This window comes from Nesoenas mayeri, assembly GCF_963082525.1.
Source record: "Nesoenas mayeri genome assembly, chromosome: 3".
Classification (NCBI taxonomy): Eukaryota; Metazoa; Chordata; class Aves; order Columbiformes; family Columbidae; genus Nesoenas; species Nesoenas mayeri.
In genome coordinates this window covers 82,133,651-82,158,878 of record NC_137544.1, presented here as the reverse complement: position 1 = coordinate 82,158,878, position 25,228 = coordinate 82,133,651, and the positions used below count along the sequence as shown (strand labels likewise).

Here is a 25,228-nt window from a genome sequence, read left to right as displayed (position 1 = left end):
TCAGATAAACTACCGGAAATAGGAAAATCTTTATGGCAATACTACTCAATTATGCTTTTCTGGTTTGTAACTTTACCACCCACTGTGTTACATTTAGACTGCCCCCTTGAGCAGAGGGAGAAAGACGACACAGGCACCCAGCTGGCTTTGACTAACAGGCCACAACTTTTATCATCTGGACCTATCTCCAATGCTTGAGTACAGGACTGATAACATTCTTTTCTACAATTCTGGGTCATGATGGATAAAGAGGGAGTAGTTCTAGTCAACGTAGATCTCAGTCTGTGAATTCCCAAATTCTGTCTACCAGTCTGCTCTCCCAAAACTGCTGCCAAGCTGGCCCTTGGTCCGCACGCTGGGACTACCAGCCTGCTCCAGTGCATTTAGCTCCTGAGGACAGGCTCTGGGCCCTCTCACAGGATCTGCTATTACGTGTGACATGTGCAGCACAGCCACACATTCCCATATGCATTGTATCTGGCCTGCCTGCTGATCTCGTAAATGATTCAAGATGAGAAATGAACAGCTCCACCCACATTCACTGTACTTCCCATATGTTACAACTGCACATCGATGCCTGCCATCATTTTTACAACTGGGTGACAGAACCTTCTGCACATTTTGCTAATACAAATGAGTGAGGTTGCACAGTCGCCACATTCGCTTTGGCAACACCACCTACCACGCAAACATGTACTGTGTCCTGAGCATCTCGGTGACCACCATATCCTCACCTTCCATTCCAAAGGAAATAATTTTTCCATCAAAGTTGCAAGGTCTGTAGAGCTGGGACGTTGGGTGGCTGCTCCTCCTTGGCCTTGGAGTGCTGAAGGGCAGGAACTGGCTCCACACTCTGCCATGTTACTTCAAGGCACAAGGTGAAGACATGTAGCTCTTGAACTGTGTTGCATTTGGACTACTTACAGGACAACCTGGCACTAAGCAGTAAACTCCCATTTAGTAGTAATAATAATACCCTTCAAATAATTTTCCATTAACCACTCTAAACCAAAATTCCTATTTCTATATGGAGATAGGAAAGAGGCAGCTTTGTAAGACAAGTGCTTCCACAGAAGGAGAATAAAACGGAGGCATCACAAACTGTGATGAATGCTTCAAAGTAAATATTTTGCTCTGATTATCAGTACTGGGAACTTGCATGCAGCTTTGTGTTAGAACGGCTCCAAGCTACCTTGCTACTTTGTGTAGCTACACAACCTGCAGGAGACTACATCTCTCACTCCAGACTGCACAAAAATTTGGATCTGAGACTAAGCTATACCCTAGCCTGTCCACAAATAAAATGGAAAAGGATACATAGGTTTTGTTACTTTTTGACAACTATGGGTAGACAACCACAGCAAGACCATGCAGAAACTAGGTGAAACATCGAACATAAGGCAGAGCCTTCGCACCAAGGTGAATTCCACCCAGCAGAATAAACCTCCATTGTGTCTAGCACCACAAAGCTAGGCTGTCATCCATTGCATTACGATTAGATTGTCCCCTCACCTGTGGCCTACAGATAAACCCCAAAGCTTCCTTCCTATCTATAAAGACACATTGCTAAAGCAGGAGCACCCATAAGGCTTTCACTGCAAGCTCGCTGCCCTGGGGCGCTCAGAGGCCCACAAATGCACAGGCCATCCACAGTGAAGGGAAAAGCTGATACAACCTGTCAGCCCTCCCCTGGGTTTTAAAGTTGATCTGAAAGTAATTCATACAGAAGGATCTGTGGGCAGTGTCCATTCACCTTGCAGTGGGGATTGGTCTTTGACATAGCAGAGGTATTACAAGGTTATTTACTCATTCAGTACAGTCAGGTTACTGATGTAAAATGTTTTCACCCTACTCCATGGAGCTGAGTTTGCTGAGATGGTGTGATTGGATTGCAGCAACCTGCAGCAGCTAAATCACCAAATCCAATAACCATGCTGCATTTACTGGCACACATCTTAATTAGGTTTTAATACAAGTAATCTGATAACTACTTCTGGCCAGCCAGAGCAGAGCTGTCAGAGCTGGAAGGGCTGTTATTGAGCGGCTCGGTCGGTGCTGTTGCTTCCCGCCGAAGCCCCCCATCTGCCGGTTGCCATAGTAACAGAGGGCAGCCCATTGTGCCAGCGGCCGCCAGGCCAGGTGCTGTGGCCACCAGGCACCCTGCAGCGAACCCAGGGTGCCGGCGCCCACAGGGGCCACGGCCCTGAAGGTAAGGAGGTGCCAGGGCTCGGCTTCTGCTGCCCCCAAAAAGTATCAAAGCCCAAAGTCATAAGCATACATTACTGTGCAGCAAACTGCCTTTAAAAACTGTTTCCCTCGTCAGACAAGAGACAAGTGCCAAGCTACTGGTGCCTAATGTCATTCTCACATCGCTCGTTTGTAGGTGGCCACAACATTCATCTGGTTACAAGGGGAAAAATTGGGGCAATGTTGCAGAGCCCTGGGATGCTGTGGAGACACAGCTGAAGGGGACTCTGTCTCAACATGAAGGTAACACCAGATTTGGTAATCGACCATTTGCAAATCTTGAGTGTTTTTAATACACTATGACTTTTAAAAGCAAATGCAGGTTTGAAACAAGCTTGTTACAAAAAGAGGGAGCAAGCCAATTAGAAAAGAAACCAAAACTCAGCAAACTTTCCATCAGCAAACTTCTATCTCCATTATAATTTTTTTAGGCCATCCTACAAATTTGCTATAATGTACTAAAGTGGTAGGAAGCATTTAAGTTGTGGTACTTAACAGACAGTTGTACTACAACACATTAAAGGATGTTTAATTTGTATACTCATATAGTCAAGAGTTAGGCAATGCCAGAGTGAAGGTTTTCCATGCAACTCCTTTCCCACCCTCCTGCTCCCCTGTTCAGCTTCGCAGATCCCTCCTGAGGCAATTACGCACCATGACCCTGCTGAACAGTTTCAACCTAAACCACAATTTTTGGCAAGCCTCATAAAATCACAAATAATTTCAGCAGCATCTTAAAACAAAGAAGCATCACACAAGCTTCAGTACAGACTCTTATCACTGCTAGTTCCTGACACAGAGAGAGCAGGCTCTACCTGAGGGAGCCTCCTGCTGTATACAAGTTGATGATCAGGCTTGCTTTGCCCATGTGAGGGTCTTGGAAAGCCAGACTTGCTGCTATGCAAAGAGTGAAGGTGTATGGCTGGTGCCCTTGGTGAGCTTGTTTCAGCAGCCACAAGTGCCCCGGCTGCCGTCACCCCTCACCCCTCTCACAGAGAGGGGAGCATAGGTCCCCACTGCTTTTCACCTCAGCTCTGCTGCTTTTCCATCTTCCCTTTTCATAGCAAAAATGATGTTACTTCTTTCATTAAGGCAGCAAAATTTTTATTCACCACCTCTTCATGTCTCAAATTAGCTTTACGGACAACTAGGACATTTAAAGCAGGAGCAAAATGAATTCTCATCAGAGCAACCTGCATCTTCATTTTTATTTGCACCACTGGCAAATTCACAGAGTAAATTTTGAGGTAACTAAATAAGAGTCTATAAATTCAGAAATGTAGACAAATAGTAAATTACCCCCCAAAGTTTCACTATTGGCCTAAATTGCTATTTACTTAAGATTTTGAGCTGTAGGTCAGGACCTTGAGTGATGAGCATCTCACAGGATGTCCCCATATACTCCCCAAATTTAAAAGAGAACATCTACACTACCCATCCTTTCTCCCTTCTAACTTAAAAAGCAAAACACTATGATCCACCTGTCTCATATTAATGAAAGAAAGAAGGCACAAGGGAAAAACCACACAGACCAGAAAAAAACACCCAGTAACAGTGAGTAGGAACTAAGGACAGTGAATGATCCTCCTCTCTTCCGTCATACTGGAAGTCCTGACTTCTAATGGAACACAGGGGGACAGTTTAGGGCACCCTAAAACAAGCTTCTGTGGCATTCCCCACCCTCTGAAATGCCTATGAAAATTCTGTTGCCGCACAGAAGGCCAAGACTGTCATTTGTTCAGGCAGAGAAGGAGTGAGATCTATACAATTTCTAGCTTAGTACAGTAAACCCTTGCCCACACTACAGGCAGAACAAACTCATATAACTTATGTTAACAGATGGTAAGTAGAAGTTAATATCGCTGGCACAGTTTGGAATCAGACACCTAAGGAGAAAATGTCCACATTTCACCAGGAAAACCTTGACCTAGGTCATTCTCAATCACTTGATCCTTTTTTCTTTTTTTTTTTTTCTTTAATGTATATAGTTTAACCTCTAAATTCCCTTTTACTAAAGGTACTTTTAATTTTTCCACATACTTTTAAAGAAGTGCCTGTAGTACATCATCTCCAATAAGATAATATTTGCATGCCTTAACAACAATTACAAATAGGCTTTAATTAAAAGTTTACACAGGAACAGTAGCTTCCCCTTTGTTTCAGATGTCATCACTGACTATTAGAATACATCTTCACTTCCACAGCTGGTCCAACAGGTTAAACAAATAGATCATGTAGGAAACCTGAGCCTGGATCTATTCCTGGGCTTCTAATAGCTCATGCCTAACATGCTGAAGAGAGAACATTATCAGCCTGCTCTTTAGTAGGGGGGTGTAGCAGCTGGGCTTAGTCGACATGATGGCCACTTTTAGCTCTCCTGGGTTTAACAGGAAGGAAACAATGAAAGAGAATGGACAGCAGGCTGGAAAATATATAGGCAAAAGCTTCGCTCATGTCTATTTGTGTCTGAATCCCTAGGCTGAAGATGAGGCTTTTCCTCCTTTAAAGGAATTCAAAATAATATGAACTATGATAAGAATATAAACTCTGGATCAGGTTTACTCCAGAGGAAAAATAGTTCTGGTTAGTATTTTCTGCCTACAGGTGAGAAGAGTTTAATAAAACAATTCTCCAAATCATCCAGGCTGACTGTTAATCTAGACTGCTGTAAAATACCTTAGGAAAAAAAAAAGGGGGCTGAGGGGGCAAGACTTGCAGCAGGTAATGTTATGGGAATGTAATGAATTTTATAGTCAGAATGTAATGAATTTTATGTATAGAATTTTATAGAATTTATTTATTTATTCTTTAAATGTTGACCTCTCTCTGATTTTGTTATGTGGTGGACAGAATAGATTTTGCACAATTTGTCGATCAGAAAACAGCCTGGATAATGTTAAGAGATGTAAACCTTATGAATGTGTCAAAAGCAACCCCCTCAAGTTTATAAAGATCATTCCACAAGGTGCATATGTGCATTAGTGAAATGATTTTTCCTGTGCTTGTCTTACTAGTTACAAAAATTTTCGTGGTTGCTTTACTTTTTATAAATGTGTGCTCCATTTTCCCACTGCTTACTCTGATTCCTCTTATTTTATTACCAGACAAACCTGAACCTTTACAAATTTCTAGTTGGTGTCCACAGAAAACAATCACTATATTTGAGTCAGAGACACTAAGAATTTTCTAATGCAATCTGCCCAATCTGAACTCTTTCCTTCAGAAACACTTTGCCTTTAAAAAGAAATTCCCAGCATGAACCTCATCAGAAGCGACATGTAACAGACAGTACATGTGGTGTTTGGGCAGGCAGCAGAGAATTGAAAAAGAAGGCTTCACTTTTTCTATCCCATGGCATGTGCAGAATGTACATGTGGCCCAAGCTGACATCAGGCAGTTGAAGCAAAAAACCTGCTAAAAGCATCAGCTTCTGTTAATTTACTTTGTCAGACACTGTCTTAATTAAAAAAACCCACTACCACTAGAAAGGGCAGTGCAGCTGAGCTACAACTGCTCTGGTTGCTTCTGACAGTCGCAGTTGCAGACTCGCAGACCAGCTTTGGTTTCAGCCCTGCTGCCCTCAGCGAGCCCAGGCTCTGGCTGCAGCCTGAAAGGACCACAGACTCTGTATTACATACCATGTAAAGCTTCTCTTCACCTTTATAGCTACTAGTACCTATGTTTGAAAGGTAAAATGTTTCTCACTAGTGACCTTGCAAACAGGAGCTCACTAGTACCATGTACAGTCCTTCTGATTTAGTTATCTGCAAGGGAGTCTTCCCAGTTCAATAACTATATATGATAGTCCTTAAAAAATGTTCTTTAGAATAAAAGCCAAAACAAATAGTTTGACCACCATAAAAATAAGCTCTAAAAATATCAACTATAAAGTGTTAAATATTTATGTAGGCATCACTCATTAGTTCCTTTGCTTAAAGCCTATTACCTTTGTGTTCCACTCCTAGTTCATTTCAAACAAGTGATTTTGCCTGTAAGCTCTGGCAGGTGATACACATTTGCTTATTTTCAGGGTTCACACAGGGTTATTGTGGTTTTCATAAATTACCGTGAAAGTTATGATAAATGTAAGATTTGTATGGAGTGTAGTTTTATGCTTATGACATAGAGGAAGAATACGACTTTAAATTGGCGACAGAGATGTCTTTTCTGTGCAGCATATTCAGATAGATGTTTTCTCTCCACATAGACAAGATTGTTTCCATTTGCGAACTTAGCAAGTCTGGCCTCCTCCCCTTCAAATACAGCTCTAGCACACGTGTCTATTTTCCAAAATTATCCTGCCTAGGAAACAAAAATGAGAATGAGGGCACATATTGAGTGAGGATCTAGAGAAACGTCCGGGAAGCAGGTCAAGGTGGGCAGAGGAGCCTAGGATGTGAGTGAGACGTAGGGAAAAGCTGTGCTCGGATACGTGCAGGTATACCCAAGGGACCTGAGGAGGCTTCGGCTTCCCCATTAGTGCTGGTTGGCCAAGGAAACGTGTTTCCACCTCACAGGAGCTGCTGCTGTCATTCACACAGTGCTTCAGACCAGGGCTGTATCCACCTGGGACCAGCCCCAATATCCCCAGGTCCCTCAGTTCACCATAAACTGGTTCTCCAGATACTGAACGTAAAGCCACAGCATCAGAGAAACAGCAGCTGAGGGGAACATAACATGGAAGACCAAAGGTAGAGGAGGTGGTGAGGTTACAAAGGAAGATTTTTGCATTGAGAAGGGGTGAGGGGGATGGAATTTCATCCTGAGAAAGCAGAAGTTTTCCAGAAAAAGGAAAAAGCTAAAGGATCTGAGCAGTATTGTCAGCCCATCTCCACAGAGCACAGCTCTTGCGAATACAGAGGCCACTTGGTATTTTGCTTTGGACTACATTAAAAACAGAGTGAATTTGCATGTGAAGTTCGGGAAAACTGCACACACTGAAGGAAGGCAAGGAAACATTTACAGAAAACATATCTTTTAAACATATTTGTACATTATAGACAATATTACACTTTCTGCAAGAGAGTAGCTCTTTTATGATTTTTATGTGTGTATATATATATATATATATATATCAGTCCAATTGTGCTCTAAATTTACTGCATCAAGCCTAAAGGTTGAACTCAATCATTGTTATGAAACAGAAGAATTTTATTTCTACTTTAGAGGCAAATACCATTCCAGTTATCTTCAGAATAACCATTAAGCCCTCCATAAGAAGGAATAAAAGTGCAACCAGGCAGTTTAGAGCTGAACACACCCAGATCATAGTCAGCAGGAAGGGTCAATGATGCCTTCCTGGTGGCAGCAGCTTAGCCTGTGGATGAGAACAGCTGCTCTAGTGACTCTGGAAGAGCAGCACAGGGATGTTGGGAGCACCATGAAAAAAACAGCACAGAGGTGGCTCCATCCCAGCTCACCCATGTCATGGCTCAGCACACCAGTCAGCAGTCACTGGGCCCAGCACAAGCATCCCACCATGGTAAGACCATTGGCACCTTCCAGCAGAAGAATTCATTCTGTCCACAACCGTCCATGTGGATGCACAGACTCTTCTGTTTCCACCATATTTTAATTATTGTAAAAAAAAAAAGTAAGCAAAACTATCAGTGTTCTCTTTGCTACAAGAAAAGAGTACTTCCCCCTTAGATTACATCAAAAGGCCTTGCTTAGTTTTGTTAGGTAAACTAAGCTTTTCTCATATTATTTTCTCTTGTCCTTCAGCAGTAAGCAATGGTAACAGTTTTATGAAACAAATGTTTAAACAAGCAAGCTCAAAAGTCTTGATACACTTTTGGGAGCTGAGCATCCTCACTCACAGAAGTAGTTGGACAATTAAAATTAAGTTCTTAAAATCACTAGTAATAAATTAAGAAAACAAAGCTGTATCTTTGTTTAAAAATATAACCATGGTTTTTGTTCTTCTAAGTAGGGATACAGAAGACAAACACATATGCAAAATGAGAAGCAAGACATCCACCTACTATTAATCAAGTACTTTTCTCTCTAAGCCTGGTAACCTCTGGTACTGCTGCTGCAGTGCAAGCACACCATTACTCAAAATTCACTGTTGGAAATCTTGCATAGAGAAATGCACATTTCTGAAAGTGCACCACAGTGTAGATGAACTGGCAGGCTAATACTGTGCAGACAACCTGGGTTTCTGAAAGACTGAATGCTCAGCAGATGCCCCGAGAGAGCCCAAGGTCCCCAGTGGGACACGCTGGTCCAACTACACTCCTCCTCAACAGCCACCGCAAGAGCCTTCCAAAAGATGCTGGTGGTCTTGGCATCACTCCTTGAGGACAACTGTCCATCTCACACCTGGCTCAGCCTCAGCTGAGGAGAGGTAATGAACAGGCTGACGAAACAAACCCAATTCTCCCTCCCCAGGGAGGACACTTTTGATCGGAGCTGAGGAACATATGCAGGCTGGAGCAGGGGGGCAGGCAGGCAGCTCAGGAAAAAGCGTGCGCTGCTGCAACTGCACTGCAGATTAAGCTGAAGACTGCTGTTTCCTAAGCTCCAGATAAGGAGCCTTCTGGAGAGCAAGAAAAAAAAAAAAATTAAAGAGAAAAAAAGAGCAGTAATTGTACCGCACTTTTAAATTATTGTGAATTTAGTCTATATTAGAGTAGCATTTGTCTCAGTTTAAGATAGTATATTTTCCAGCAAAGACCCTCAGTAGAGAAGATGCTTTTGTCGTTAATGGTTTGTTTCTGATGTCTCTGAAACCATAATGTTACCTGCTCAGTAAGTATTTACCTATGAATGAATATTTGGGCGTTCCTCATGTTATCTCACGACACAAAAACTGTGATATGGGATCATAATGTACTTAAAGTCTCTTCAAACAAAATAATCCTCATTTTATTGAGCTCCTTTACTGCTACATCAGATTTTTAATTTCCTTTGGAAAAAAGAGCATCAGGGAGACAGAACACCTGTAAAGGCAGTCTTAAAGAGGCCTGATTTTTTGAGACATACAGAGGAGTTTAGAGTTCTATTATACAACAGTAAAGAAATGACTAAAACCTATTTCTGTTACAGATCAGGACACAAAAGCTTTCATCTTGATCCAGAATCACTGCCATGAGCTGTAATGTAAACTACAGAGACTCCTATAAAGCACACAAAACCTTATCAAGAGCCCAATCCTGTGTTGCTAAAAACAAAAGGAATTTTGCCTTTATTAGGAGCAGGCCCCCTGTTTGCATAAAGAACAACTTGTCAATTGGAATACGAATGCCAAGCTGGTACGTTATAGCCACAAGCACAATAGCCCAAATCTTGTTTTTAACTAAACAAATGCCAGAGGGAGCAGTTTTCCTCCAAAATCTGGACACTGGCTACAAATTCAATGAATCTGTGTCTCAAACCATTCACGAAGGATGCAGGAAATTTGCAGAAGGGCACAAGCTTCTCATTTCAAAGAGAGGGAAACTGTATGTTTTCATTATAAAAAAGGAGAGTGTGAAAAAATCCTAACCACACAATAGCTCTCTTTCAAGTACAAAGTTCAGAATCAGATCTCTCAAGTTTCCCGCACGTTAAAAGAAGACCACAGAATAACGATATAAAAATCCTTCACAAAAAACCAACAAGCAAGGATGAAGCAGTACCCGCCTGGGGGCCAATTGCCTCTCCAGCAGCGGTAAGGCTGTTACTAGGCTTGCAGTACCATTTGTTCCATTACACAATCTCCTGAAGCCTTTTACAGAGAGCTAAAACAACTGCCTGTACCAACACGACACATGGCTTTCCATCCCGACTCTTTGCTAATCCAGACGCTCCAACCATCTTTCTTTAAGATGCCATATGGTTGGCAGAAGCCTGTAGATCTAGCAGCACATCTGCTTGTATGTTACTTCTCCCCTCCAACTCCCCCCTCCACACCACAAAAGAGAGAGCAAATAATTATTTAACGTGTAGCCAGTTAAATTGCATTTAAAGAGGACGGGGATTATTTAGCTCTAGATATTTTAAAAATACAGGTTGTTGCAGAAGATCATTTGTGTCTCAGTGATTTGAGAAATACAGAGAAACAAAACAAAGAAATGAAAGGCACATGGGCAAAATGATCGCTGCATTTGAATTATTTAAATGACTGCCATTTCAGACCTTATGCCTGAAGATTTATTTCCCACATTAGAGTGCCACGGAAAAAGGGACTGAATTTTCTGTCTGCTTTTGTCGGAGGTGAATCAGACAAGCAGACGAGGAAACTATAATACACCAAACCATGCTTTGTTAGGCAAGCAGAGTGAGTCTGTATGCTAATGACTCTGCAAGAATACACTGACACGCTGATTTTTTTGGTGTGATGAGCAAAGATTACTGACACTGTTGAAATCCTGGTTGCACTGGCATGCAGGCATCCAGGTTGTCTCTTTAGAATCCAGACGCTAGGAAGACAGGCTGCAAAAATAATTTTTTTAGTGATGAGTTATCATTTGACCATTTATGACATAATTGACTGCAACAGAAGAGAAAGTATACACTTTAGAGCCTGAAATTTAAAAAAACCCCCACAAACCAACACAAAGCCAAAAAACTTAAAAAACATAGAAATTATAAATAAATGCTCCTATAAAACTCCCACCAACCACTATGTGATGAATAACCATCTCAGTTAACAAAGGACAGGCAGAGATGGAAATGTGTAAGGACAGACGGCACAATTTTGCAATTCTGTCTGCTGAGGATTTGCAGCACCTTTTGTTCAGAAAAACTATTTCCTCGTTCAACTTTTCATGCATCAGTAAAACAAGACATCAAAGAGATGAAAGATAACAGCTCTACCTCAAATGCTGCTCACATGTATTGTTCATGTGATTATCTGTGCAGAGAGAAGCAGAATGTAGCATAAGGCCCATGAAGCACATGTGTATGTTCTACCTTTCTTCAAGAAGAATATAAAATAGGCAAGTACTTGCTCCAAATAGTTTCTCCACATCAACTCCCCATTGCAATGAGCACAGAACATTCCTCTGCCTTCACAAAACCAGCTTTCCTTACAATATAGGAATGCTTGTGTTCACCTAGATAATGTATAAATTGTTTTTTCCCCTCAGCTATTTAGGAGGTAGAGCTCCTAAACAAATGAAAAGGAGACTGTGTCCTACCCTCACAGAAAGAGCAGACCGCTGCTGAAGCTTTGGTTCAAACCAGCACTTTTGAGGACACAATACTCAGTTTCTAAGCTGCTTATTTACGGCTAGTACTTTCCTTTTCCCCACTCTCTGTCTCAAGGCTATTAGAAATTTCATCAAAATTGCTTTGGCTAGTTCTAGATAAAAATAAAATTTAAAAGTGACCTTCTCTTCCCATAGTTCCCCGTAGTTCCTCCTCTTTTTCTCTCTTTTCCTTAAGAAAATATGACAGAAGTTGAAAGCACTTGAACTTCAGAATGTAAAAATGACACAATGTATTCAATGACATAGCAATTTAGCGTAGTTTAAATTTGACAGGGCTTGATTTACCAGCTATAATAAAGAAAGAACTGTATAGAAAGTGTTTACAGTAACAAGAAATGTTTATAAATAACTACAGATTAATATTTCAGTTAGTTCTATGCATATTCTTCAAAACTTACAAATTATGAAATTATTTTTTTTTTTTTACATTCAACAAACAACTTCCCCAATCTCTTGGATGAATCTCTTTCAGACCTTGTGTGTTTTGCACACATTTCTGATCATCAATCAGTTTTCATTTCAGGTGTTAATGCCCATTCTTGGCCCACCTACCCCAATCTTCTTAGAGGACTCTGGGAGATGAGAGAGAAAATTTTTTCCAATCATCTGATTGTACCCCTTAACTCCCTTTATTTTCTTGGACAGAGGACGCTTCACATTTTCCCAAAATATTCTCAATAACACAATGAGCCTAAAAATGCCTGTTTTATCCATTGGATTGCTTTGGATAGAAAGCAATTATCAACCCAGCAGGATATCTTCTGAACTGGTCAGGTCAAACCCGCTCGTCCATGAGCACATTTGGTATGTCTCTGAACATCAGCTGTGAGTGAAGTTCCAGAGGACAATGTGCTTGGAGAGGGGCCGCACAGGCTCTCTCGCCCCACCCCAATCCCTCACCAGCAAGTTCCAGTACAGCCCTCCCTTCAGTTAAAGCCTGTGCAAACATCAGAACGGAATTTCAGGAACAGAGGGGCTGGCCAACAGAGGTCCTTTGCATATGTGAAACATGCTTTGGGTTAAGTAATTCAGAAATCAAATTTACTGTTTAGGCAAAAAGTATGGTCCTGGGTTTAGGTATGAGAAAATGAACCTTGTATAAGTGCTATATCATCTTGTTCCAGAACAGGTGAATGAAAAGAAACCACTGGTGAAGTCTTAGCCAAGACCTGCTGCAAACAGGCTACTGTAGAAATAATGTAAATTTTGCAATTCCTGTTTTAGTATAATTTCTAGTTTCGGATGGTGACTTCATCTACTTAAAATTAAGGATACAATAAGAAAAATACATCTTACAGAGAAATTAAGTAAGCAATAAGCCATCTGAAAGATTTCTACAAGTTTTGCAATATTCAAAGTATTCTAATTTAATAGTTTTTTATTATTCTAACTCTCGGGCAATATTTTAATAATCAGGGTGATTATTCTGTATTGCCTAGAAGCTTGCCTTGCTTATGTGCATTAAACAATCCCCAGTAGTGAGCTTTTTGGTTTTTGTTTTGTTTTCTTTTTAAGAAGCCAAACAAGTTTGGCTTTTGCTTGTATATTCTAAAGCTTGTCATTAAATTGAAAAGAACACTACAGATTAAATACAAGAAAACACAGACATTTCAAAAATGTCCAAGATGCTCTGCAGCACTGAAGTTCCAAATTTCTACAAGTGTCAGCTCTGGAACCATTATTTGGGCTTTTAAAGTTTGCCTTCCTCATCCAACACCCACAGATCAGCCTCCATGTTGCAGCTGGTAACACACAAAGTATACATGAACAAAACACTCCCTGATGAATTATTACTTATTCAATAATGATATCTATTTTACATATACATATTTTACCATAACAATCTGCGCTTCCATTTTTTTCTACAGCTTTGTGACATTTTCCTTCTGAAATTTTACTTGCAATCTGACGTCTATTCCACCACAGCACTGTTATAATCAAAATTAATAGGCCAACATAGTCTTCTAAAATTAAACTCTGATCTGAAAGGTACATTTGAACATTTGGGGATCTCTCTTCAGATGCTGACAGGGAGGCATGTGAGCGGATGTACAGAGAATCTGGATATATGGTTCACATATGGGCCTAACAAGAGCAATCTCTTCATATAAAGACACTATTTCTCATGCTAAGTGTACATTATTTTCTAATGTCAGCTGAAAGGAATGCTGGAATCTGGGACAGTTTTCCGCATCAGAGTCTGTTACTTAACTGCCTGATTTCAGAATTATTGTCTCTTTTCATAGGACCTCTGTAGTTTGGGTTTTTTGTTTTAGGTTTTGGGGGGCTGGGTCCTTTAAGGCTACCAATGCTACACCCTCTTGGGAAATCTTATTCTTCCACCCAAAGCACCCTGAAATCACTAAGGTACCCCAACTGACAAAGGATTTTTTTTTTCAATGTTGCATTTGAACTGTGAGATTACCACTGATTCAACTGTTACAAAATGAATTGGGTATTTGGGATTTCCAACTACTGAACATTTTTGAGCACAAGCTCTTCCTCTGAGTGTAGATCCAAACACACAGGTCCCAGGCACAATGCTACACTAGTTGTATTTTAGGGCTTCCTTTTGTACAGCACAGACTGGTATGTCAGCACAAGACAAAAGCAATGGGTAGGAAGAAGTGGAAAACAAATCTTGGTTGCTAAGTTAGCCTGTCATACAGCAGAAGTTTTTGTGAAGCCACGTACCATATGACCCAAAGGCTCATTTTGCTCAGAAAGCTACAGTTTAGTTAAGAAAAGCAGTGCAGTAGAAAGGAAATCCAGTTGCAAACATGCAGAAGGTAGGACTTTTACTATCGCTTGTTGTGGGAAAATCTGTTGCTTTACCCTGATGAGTGTACAGCCATACCCAACACACAAAAATTTTGCCCAGAGAGGTCTGGAAGAAAAGCCCTAACATCCATTAATGACTACTACTAGTAACACACAGTGATTCGACAGCTTTATCCTAGAAGATGTTAGAAAAGATCAGTACAGTGTAATTTCCACACAGCACACAGAGGATCTGAAACCGGCAATGTCAGGATCTGTACCACAGTATGAGTAAATCTAAAATGCAACACTTGGAGAACTGCCATGGTTCAAACCAAAATGCTCAGAAGTCTCAGCTGCCAGAACTCAAAGCATTCAGAGGATCAGGAAATGACCAGAACTCACGTTTTACAGATTAAATAACTGAGGAAAACCAAAGCCAGTAGCTCCTCTGAGCTGTGCAATCCTATGCAACAGCATCAACTGAGAAAAAAAAAGCACTGGAATAAGGAAGAAAACATGCAAAACTATGAGCTGCTGTCCAAGCTGACCTTACCTTCAGGAAAATGCTCAGGCAAGGAGGTCAAAGGCAAAAGTTGCCTTTTAGAGCTTCTAAATTATTTTGCAGCGAAGTCATTACCAAGATAAAGGGGCTTAATCGCTTGCAGCTACCTATGAGTCACAGGGTTCACAGACAGGTCTTCATCTAGCTCCCCACACCCAAAAGAAATGAAAAGTTCTTTTTAATTCAGGGTCTTAATTATGATGATAATTGGAAAAAATCCCAAACCATCACACTTGAAAATAACAACCTATGTGTTTACACTCAGACTCTTTTGTAGCATATTGTGGGGAGAAAACTAAGACTTGAAGTACACTAAACATAGTACTCTACCTTACCTAGTGGGGATCTGAACTTTGTTCCAACTTTTGAAGGAGTCCAGGCCTTTTGAGGGAACTTAGCCAGGAATTCAGGCAAAGCTTTCTTCAAAGGACAGAGGCTTGTTTTTTGGTTTCTTTTTTTTTTTTCTTTGTGTTCCTCTTTTCTTTTTAAGTAAAAGCAACAACTCTGATTTGTGAGCACAGAATTTTGAAAGGAAGGGAGGAAAAATCATTACAAATAGCAAACAAAGCTTTCAGTTTATGAATCTACTATTTCATCCATGAAATATCCAGGTTGCCTTCATCATCATTTCCAAAACACCACATAATATAAGGCAACAATGGAATACTAGGCTGGTCTGTTTCCCATATTTTTAGTTGGCTCAGCTGGAAAGTGAATCCAGGCTATTGCCCCAGGATGAGTGAATAATTTAACTCAAAAGCAATTTTGCACAAAATTACTTTCACAACTGGAGGGAGCAGAGGAAAAAAAAAGGCACGGCTAGTCAGACTACTTTCTAAAGGTTAGCATTAGATTTTCCCCCATTCCATTAACTAAACTAGTATCATCTGCAAAGTTTAGTCCACAGCGTTACTGTTAAATAAGTGAGGTATAAAACTTGACATCAAAACACCAAGCTCTTCCGTGCCAGGAGCCACCTGCCCATGCACAAAGTATCACACAGAACACTTATGAATTATATCCTAAACAGTACCGCACCGTCCTGGGTGGAACCTCTGCTCAGGAATAAAATTTATGCTGAAGTAAATGCAAGACAACAATCCCCAAATTGTACACTGATATTTAGAAGAGGTCTGTTGCATGTGGAACTGGTTTTGATCTTTAGATCATAAACTCCTGGAGGCACAGATCTTCTTTAATTACATGACTACAAAGCACCATGTGTTTCCATTATGCTATTTAAATAATAGATTTAATTTGAATTTACATTTGTTGATGTAAACATTACTGACTGTCTCATTACCCTCCAATCTGATGCAGAAAGTCACTGAAGTATTAGGAAAAAATTCCTTCCCATAAAGATTACAATGGAAAGAATTCCCAAATGTGCTATTCGAACATATGAATAGAAATTAGCTTAATAAGAAAGAATAAATTTCAGTGGAACAGAATTTTCAAGATGATATTTTCACACAAATATCACTAGCATCTCAGGTAACCCTCATTTTTAATTCTGCTCTACAGTTATCTGTTGTGTTTACGGGACTGAATGAATTCAGATGTTTCCTGCAAACAAAGTTCCACTGATTACTAAAGGGAAAGAAAGCAGCATGGGAAGGAACACTCATTTATCTTGCAACACTGCTTTAACAGAAGTGGAACTGGGAGGGCTGCTAATTAATTTAACTATCAGGACTCTAATCAGTTCTGCTTTTTACCAAAATTAGTATTACCTCTGTTTTTGCACAAACAGTCCCTGTTGCGTAAAACTTTGTTTGGGGCAGCTTCTGTATGCAGGTGGGGCTCAAAAGGAACCGAGCGGTGCGGAGTCCAGAGACAACTGGGAGAAGAACATTTGCGAGGGAAACATTTTAACACAACAACGTAAGGCAAGCATCACAAATGTACTGGTAATAGGAAAAAAAATACAAAAGACACTCCCACACAAACAAAAACCAACCAACAACAACAAAAAACCCCAAACAAACCAACACACCACAAAAACCCAACACCCTGGACTACTGCTGAACGAAGGGGATTTTAAATTTGTTTTTTAGATGAACCACAAGCAATTTGCTATAATTTCTATGTTTGGGAGAGCCTAGACAAAATGAAGAAAAACACTGATGTACCATATAGGTGGGATGTATTGTTCAGTTTGTGTCATTTTGCTATTAAAAAAATTTCACATAGTGGAGCTTGCAAATTATACCTAATCAGAACATCAAAGCACTAATAATAATTAACAACAACAAAGTATAAAAATTGTCAAAATAGAGGCAGTTGAAAGTGGGAGCAGACAGCCAAGATAGAGTGAAAAGTCATAATATTCTGTAAAGACTTTTGATTTTGATCATGTAAACTCACAAGGCAACTGAGCAAACAAGTAAGTTACATGAAAAATTTTGAGCAAGCAGAGGTTTTTGTTCACCGTGTACATAACAAAAACTTTTTCTTTTTTTCCACAAGATCTAGAAATCTTCAGAGCATTTTTATTAGGAAACACTCCTTCCACATGTATTACAGAGATGGAGTACCTAGAATTATCCTAAGTCAAGAAAAGCATGAAAAAGTAAAGGTAAAAGAACAGAAAACAGCACTGTAGTAAGTCCTTTTCTTCTTTTGTTTTTAAAGAAGCGTTTTTCTTCTTCCATATTACTTCATGGATTATTTGTCTGGTAGTATGTGATCCCCTCTGACTCATTCCTTCTTTTCCTTTTGTTCTTACACTAACCTGCAGAAAGAAAGAGTGGAAATACAGGGCCTTTGGTCTGATTTAAAAACCACATAGGCAGAAAATCCTGGATGTAAGTAGAAAGATGATGGCCAGGCAAAACTAAATGAGTATTTCAGTGCTAGATTTGACTAAAGAAAGTTTCCTTTTTAGACCCAGATTACCACAAGCAGTCCCAACAGTGGGAGCATACTCAACACTGTAGGTGAAGGATCACCTGGAGTTCACATAATCTTGGATTTTTGATCACATCATCAACAAATGCATGTACTCTAAACTGCAAGAGTAAAGGATAATAAATATGTGAAAAGCATAAGACTGACAGCTTTATTAATACTATGCACATGGGAAAGAGAACCACTATAGCCTGTTTTGCTCTTGATCTTGTCCACTTCTCTATACTTAATCTCATTCGCACCAACCCTGTAAAATTCCTTTGTAGAAACTGAGTTTTCTTTAGAAATTTGCAGCTTTGGAATCATGTTTGGAAAAAATGCAGCAACTAACCATTTCCAATATGTAACACAGTACAAATATCTCCTTTTGGGGTGTGGGGGGGGAAGCTTATTAAGTTTCTTTAAATATTAAGTTGGTACACGCTTATGTTCTATCAGATATTAAACATTCTCCTTTAACTGCAAGTGACTTACACAGTTGTATACAAAATTGGATGGCCAAGCCATAGGCACTATTTTTAAAAGGCAAGCTCAGACATTAGTAGAACTTTCAAGAATATCACAATATATTTACCATAAAAGCAATTGTTCCAAGATGGTCCTAGGACCTGGATGTTTACTGCAATACTTTGGTGACCTAGTAAGTGTTCAGACAAGCCTATACAACTACTCTTCCAGTCAAACACGAAGTGGGAGATACCTTTACATATGGTGGAGGCCTTGAAGAGTTGGTTTCCTTTAAGAATGATGGAGTCTTTCTTCCATGAGGGTACCAGTTCTGGTGCAGTAGCTGTGTTACCAGCTCCTGCATTAGTTACAGGAGGACTAAATACCAACATTCAGTTGCCTAGATTAGAATAATATCCTTATAAATATCCACATTACTAAAAAAAAAACCCTAAAAAGAATATTTTGCAACCTTTGATTATATTTCAATTTAGCGTCTATAGAGAGGAATTTCAACATTTCTGCAAACGAGAAGGAGTAATGCAGTCTTGGTTCTTGCCACAGAGTATTGATCTTACGTATATTTACAAGAAAATCACCGTATAAGCTTTTCATGTAGCAGTTCCTTTCTCAATAATATTATGAAAGACTTCATTTATTTTGCTACATCTTGAAAACAATCCTGTAAATACTGAAGGAGACAATGACTTAACTGATTATAGTGTTTTATATTGAGGTAGTGACTGAAGAAAAAGGAAGTTATTTCCATAGTACTGAACTGCATAAAGTGCTTTTTCCCAAACAAATTTTCTGCTTGTAACATTTAGATTAATTTATATTAATTTCATTGTTCACTAACGTTAACTTCTTCAGCTATTTCTTTCTCTGTCAACAAAGGCATCTTCTAGGTTAGGACAAACATGGTTCTGTACACATTACAAATTTGGAAGCACTAGCCTCCAAGAAGTAACCTTCACAGAACATGGAACTATTCCAAAAACACATCAGGGCTAACCTAGAAGCAGCTTCTAAGGTTGTCCTGCAAAAGACTCAAGTGTTTACCAACCATACAGACACAGTGCTGTTGAAATACAGTCTTCTCTGTGGTGGGCCACATAAAACACAATAACGCAGTGAAAGGAAAATGTATTCAAGATGTAGTGATCAAAGCCCTTCTCTTACTAGAGGTGCCATAGGATTTCTAACACTTCAGCAGAGCAGAGGACTTCTAAAAAAAGAGTGTTGTCTGAAAGAGTCTCAAATACTGTATATTGCACAACACTCAATTTATTCAAGTCAAAGGAGAACTATCAAGCAGACCTTACTGGGATTTGGATCTTTTGTTCCAGAAAATCTGAAATTTCAAACACAAGCCCTGGGTAACTGACCATCAGTCCAATTCAGAACAACAAACTCAATGATTTTCATCTTCAATATATATTTTTGCGTATCAACTAAAACTGTAAAGAGTAAAGGAAAGTGTGGATTGCCATTGCCCCACAGTGATCATTATGGTGACCTTCCATTTTCAAAGACAAATTTTCACATACAGAAATGTTGGTTTTAATTTCCAAGCCGTATTATCTTACATAATGATATACTCCTTATAAAATGAGCAAAGAAATATATCTGAACAGGGCACTATCACAAATAATTGCCTGCTACAATTAACATTTTTGCCATGAAGTCTGGAATTCTTCATGCTATGTTCTAATTCAGTGGCTTCTACTTTTCTTATTGGCTAGAAAATTCTCTGAACCAAGCAATGTCAAGAGGTCAACAATCACATTGTTTAGAATATACCATGAGAGTGACCCTATATAATATCTTCATTTTTCCTCTTTGATCATCCCTTTATTTGACTGTATTTCAGTAAATTATCCATGTAGTTTTTATTTTGACAGCTCTCTTTACAGCAGTAAAACAAAATGTGTGCATTGCAAATGGCAAAGATTCAAATTTCAGCTATGTTTATCCAAAATAGCACTGAACTGCTTCTGTACTTATGCTATACTGCCTACAGCCTTACGGAAGGGGAGACAGATGGGATGAATTTAGCAGGGAAACAGCTGTGGCTTGAAGAAGAGACAAGCAAAAGTTTTGCTATCAGGCTTCATTATGTATCAAGGTACCAGTAAAATGTGTATCCGTAAGGCAGCCAAAAAAGTGTTTTTCATTTGACTAGTGATAATTACCTTTTCTCAACAGCTGACAATGTTCTAAGCAGCATTAAATAGGTATAATAATTAAGCAATAAGATAAGACAGGCAGTGCCTTGCTGGGGATTATTGCTTGCCTCCGGTATGTTGCGAGGCACAAGGCTGAAGGGTGAGTGACTTCAGCCACCCGAGAAATGTAATAATCCCCCAGAAACGAACTGCCTGGAGTATCTTCTTGCTATTAAAAATTGAAATTTATAAAGGACAAAATGTTAGACACATTTCCTGCAGATTTTATTGACATGGGTTGATGCTACAGAAAGTCAATGAAGAAATTCCATTTCTGACCAGCCTATAAAAGCCCTTTCCCAAGGATCCATATGCCTCTGTTCAGCTTGTTTGTTCATTTTATTCATAAAACTGATTTGGGAAGTACAAGTACTTGCATCATCTAACACATGTGTGATAAGGCACAGCAGTTTAACTTTTACCACTGTGAAGGCTGTAAAGTCAAAGTGCTTCTAAGTCACATGCTTCCAAACATTTATTTTGTGCAATTGTGCAATGCTTGATGTCAATTTACAGATGACTTTTTTAGTTCTGAAACTATGTTTGTATATATATCTATATGCATATATACACACACTTTTTATATATACATATATATAAAAGGTCAGTCACTGAAGTGAACCAAGCAAAGCAGACCCCCCCCGCCCCCCAAAAATAAAAAAAACCCACCACCACCAACAAAAAACAACCAAATGAAAAAAAAAAGCCAAACCACACACACAAAAAACCCCCTAAAACGTGAAAGTTGTTTCTGATTACATGCAAGTGACATAGCTAAAAACTAAGGCTAAATCCCTGGTAGTGTGGGAAGTGCTCATGTAGCGCTCAAAAAGATTATCCTGCTTTACATAAGCGGAGAAAAGATTATTGCAATGTCAGCCATGCCACTGAGACAACCTTCTGAAACCGGAGACCTGGAAGTATTTAGGAACCTTGAGTTGAATCACATCAGAATTCTCAAGAACATTCAGGATCAAGTCCAAAGTAATAAGATCTCATATCTGGGACAAGGATGTATTTCCTTATGTGTAACTGAAGGTGGAATATGGCTCTCTGAGGTTAAAAAGGGAAAAAAGAAGAATAAAAACACCACAAAAACACCTCAACAACTCATTCCCCCCTCCTTTCCCTCCATATATGAATTTACTGTTCACAAAGAACAAGTTAAACAAACACAACATAATCCTATTAGCCTTTTCCATTTCTCTCATATTTTCTATTGTTGCTCCTTTATTTGAGAACCAAATTGAGAAGCCCTCAGCACACATAATGCTGACACTAGAAATGTAGATGCTAAGTATGTCTTATCATACTGTCCTTCCTTATAGCTTCTTCATAATTACTATTTCACTACGACTTCTGCACTTAGCAGATGTGGGGTAAGATATTTGAGATAGTATTTCCAGAAACTAGCACAATTCCTGTTTCTATTGATTAACACTATCACAAGGCAGAATAAACACAACTATTTTTTAGTATTTAATTTTTTAGTAGAGTTCACTCAGAAAGCAGATAATGAATATGACTGGAGCTCCAGAAAAGAATTGCAGTTTAAGTTAGACAAGAAATAGGCAAAAGAAAGTTCTGCCTTTTAGAGAACAAAACCACAGAAAAATTAAGTCTTCAGTCTCATAATGCATAAAAAACAGCACTTCCAATTAGTCTGAAAGATGGAAAACAAAAAGCGTGAAGGGAAAAGCCCCACCTTTAAGTGCAACATTAGTTATAGAACTATTGACATAAGACACATCAAGGCTGAACAGCCAAAGATTTAAAGGCAGGCGAGATCTGTATATGGAAATGAGAGCATCCACAGCTGTATCAGCTTCCATAGGAGCAGGACTAGACCCGACGGAGGCAATCAAAACACCGAAGTTATCAGGGAAAAGCAGCCTTCCAATAGCCTTGCAAAAATCTACTCACTTTTTACATTAAAAACATAAATCGTCATTAGGTTTGGGTCTCCTTCTCTTACGACAATAACCTTGAAAGCAGGCAGGTGCATTGACTTCGTTACAGAGCTGGTAAATTGTCACAACACACTTGCAAAGCTCTCTAGATGTTACTCATCTGTCTTCATTTTCAGTTCCCCTCTATCTGGGAGCAGAGGTTTTTAAACAGCCTTAGTCTGAAAAATCTCTGAGTTACACACAGAAATCAAAATCAGAAGGAAATCTGCTCCTGCTTCAAGTAGTTTGCCGAAGCGGTTAATAGTCGGATTTTACCTTTATTGTGAATTCACTTACGGCCCAATAGGAAGATCCCAACTACTGTGAAATATCCCAACTAGATATTTGCTGCTGAACTATTGCACAGCATTAGTCTCACAGTGGCTATTTGAAACCTGTTTTTAAATGTTCTGACACACAAGGATATCACAGAAATACAGTACAGAAAAATGAACTTTAAAAAGGTAGATGCGACACAATATGGAATAAAGAAAAAACAAGGTGAGTATAACAGTCAGGGATTACAACAATTTAATTTTTTAGATGGTCTAAGCAATCAAGACTTGCTAAAGATTGTGAAATAGTGCATACTTCTAGGAGGAACATGGGGAAGGTTGTCCTCCAGAGTTTATATTGCATTGGAAAGGCTGTTATCCTGGGTAGAAAGCTTTATTCCATAGGTCTGGATACCTTTCTGTAGATAAATGAAGTGTGACATGCTTTTTGATGCTATTTCTTGCCATTACACAACTACGTTTTTCTGAATAAGCCAGCAAAGGAGCACTTTGATCTAGTCTGCTCACTTTCTATTTCACATCTCTGGGGAAAGCAGTAAGGAAGACTGGTCCAGGACTACTACTATGGACCAGAGGTGCTACTACCAGGCACTGAAGACAATGTCTTTCAAAGAAGATGTAGGGAATCGGTGGATTAACTCAAGAAGGATCATATATCACCACCAGAGGCAGCCCCCAACCAAAATTTAAACAGTTGCAGGTTTGTAGCAAATGTAGGGTTTCGTTGGAAAGCCATGGGTACACTTCTATCCAATATGTACATCTTTTTCAGCATCAGTGTTATGATCTGCACAGGGCAAAGTATTTCTAGATCTTGCCATATCAAGGAGAGTCTGGGCTGAGCTGTCAAAGACATCACCTATATCCACCTCCATTTTAGAGGAGAGAATCAAGAATTCTTCGTTAATGCTAAATTAACATTTAAATTTGAAAACCAACAACTGTGCTGACAACAGAAAGTAACAAGAACAGCCTGGAACCTTATGTTGTGCTGGTTTATGTCATGGATATTTCAGGGCTTTTTACATTCCTGGTAGACAAGAACACAAGCTTACTATTAGTGAGCTGAAAGCTTTGACTCCCAGAAGTTGATGGCATGGATAAGAAGTAACCCCATGTCTGTTTTGGAGAAGGCAGAGTATGTCAAAGCAGTAGAGTAGAAGATATTCTCAGGACTGGACAATTACCAGATTCTTAGCAGAAAGGGTGTCAGAGTGTTGATAGCTGTTCAATACAGAAGCAAACAAACCTGCCCATTTTTCCACCTAGCTTTTCTTTGAGGCATTGACTATTCCCCAGTCTGTGGTATCACTGTCCCAGGTATTATAATCTGGTTTCTAAAACAATAAAATCATGGTGACCGACTGTCTTGATGTGCAAAGTGAACATAGACACTGCTGCTTTTCTCTCTACACGTTCTTCCTCACATTGACCATATTGTTGTGCAATTAGATGTAGCATTAGCTAATCCTTAAAAAGGAAGGTAGCTCAGATAATTATCAGCCCATTAACATGACCCCAAATGTATGAATAGCCTACAACAAGTTCTGAAAGAAAAAGAAAATATAAGGACGTGAATGTAAATGCAAAACATGAGAAACTGAAACAAAAGTTAGAGCAAGCAGATTCTGTCATGTCAATCCTAAATTCTTTGACAGCTGATTTTTTGATAAAGAAAATGCCATAAACCTTACCTACATTAGCTTCAGTAAAACATTAAATATCACGCCCCATCAGGAATCATTAGCTACGCTGTTGTTGATAAGAAACTGACTGAAATAAAGAGCACAGCTGACAGGAACAATTGAAGGTGAAGAAGAATTATAAGTAGATTTCTTAAGAGTTTCAACAGATTTTTGAATATTTTGAATTATGACTCAGCACAAAAAGTGGAAGTGGGCTGATAAATTTAAGAGGAGTCATCAGCTTAGTGATCTGGGATACTGCACAGAAAGTAAGAGATGACTCAGAAAGTTGGAACAGCAGACCTGGGATGAAATCTTATAGCACAAAGTCTCATACTAGGGACTTAACACATTCACAGTTCATAGCAAAAGTCTCTGCTAACAACTTGAATTTACTTGGGAAGAAGAGGTCCTGGATGCACTTCTTGGATAGAGAAGGATTATCAGCTGCCAATACTATGCAGCTGTCATACAGGCAAACATGATCGTAGGACCCATCAGTCAAGGAATTTCCAGTAAATACATTAATTCCATCATCTAAGATATTCAAACAACCTCATCCAAAACCCTGCAGACAGTACTGATTGCCTATACTCAAAAAGAGATCAACAATCAGAAAATGGATGGTGATGAAGAGCTTATTGCAAAAAGAACAACAAGAAGAAAGCTTTACTTACTAATCAGAAGTAGGACTGAAGAGATACAACCATTGTCTATAATTATCTGCATTATCAGTGCAGATAAAATGAAAGCAGAAAAAATGAACTACTTACCCCAACTCTGGGTCAAAGACAAGTAGGCACAAGCTGAACACAAAGAAACTAAGACCAAAAATAAGAAGGATCCCAATGAGAAGATCAGTGGTTCCGGAAACAGTTGTCCAAATTGGAGCAGTGAAGCATAAGTACTTTTACAAAGGAGCTCAATATATTCACAAACAAATA

General features: G+C 39.3%; 1 protein-coding gene across 7 annotated transcripts in view; it reads right to left on the bottom strand.

The window, feature by feature from the left end:
- The window catches only part of SDCCAG8 (SHH signaling and ciliogenesis regulator SDCCAG8), a 110,885-nt gene that overhangs the window by 9,826 nt on the left and 75,831 nt on the right, over nt 1-25,228 (bottom strand). For 2 of the 7 annotated variants that reach the window (XM_080341236.1, XM_080341239.1), the window contains one exon: nt 18,400-18,526. The exons of the other annotated variants lie outside the window; for them this stretch is intronic. In XM_080341236.1, coding sequence (XP_080197362.1) covers nt 18,505-18,526 — 22 coding nt within the window. In that variant the 3' untranslated portion in view covers nt 18,400-18,504. Of the gene's footprint in view, nt 1-18,399; nt 18,527-25,228 lie in introns of those variants that run through there. 7 annotated transcript variants of the gene reach the window in all.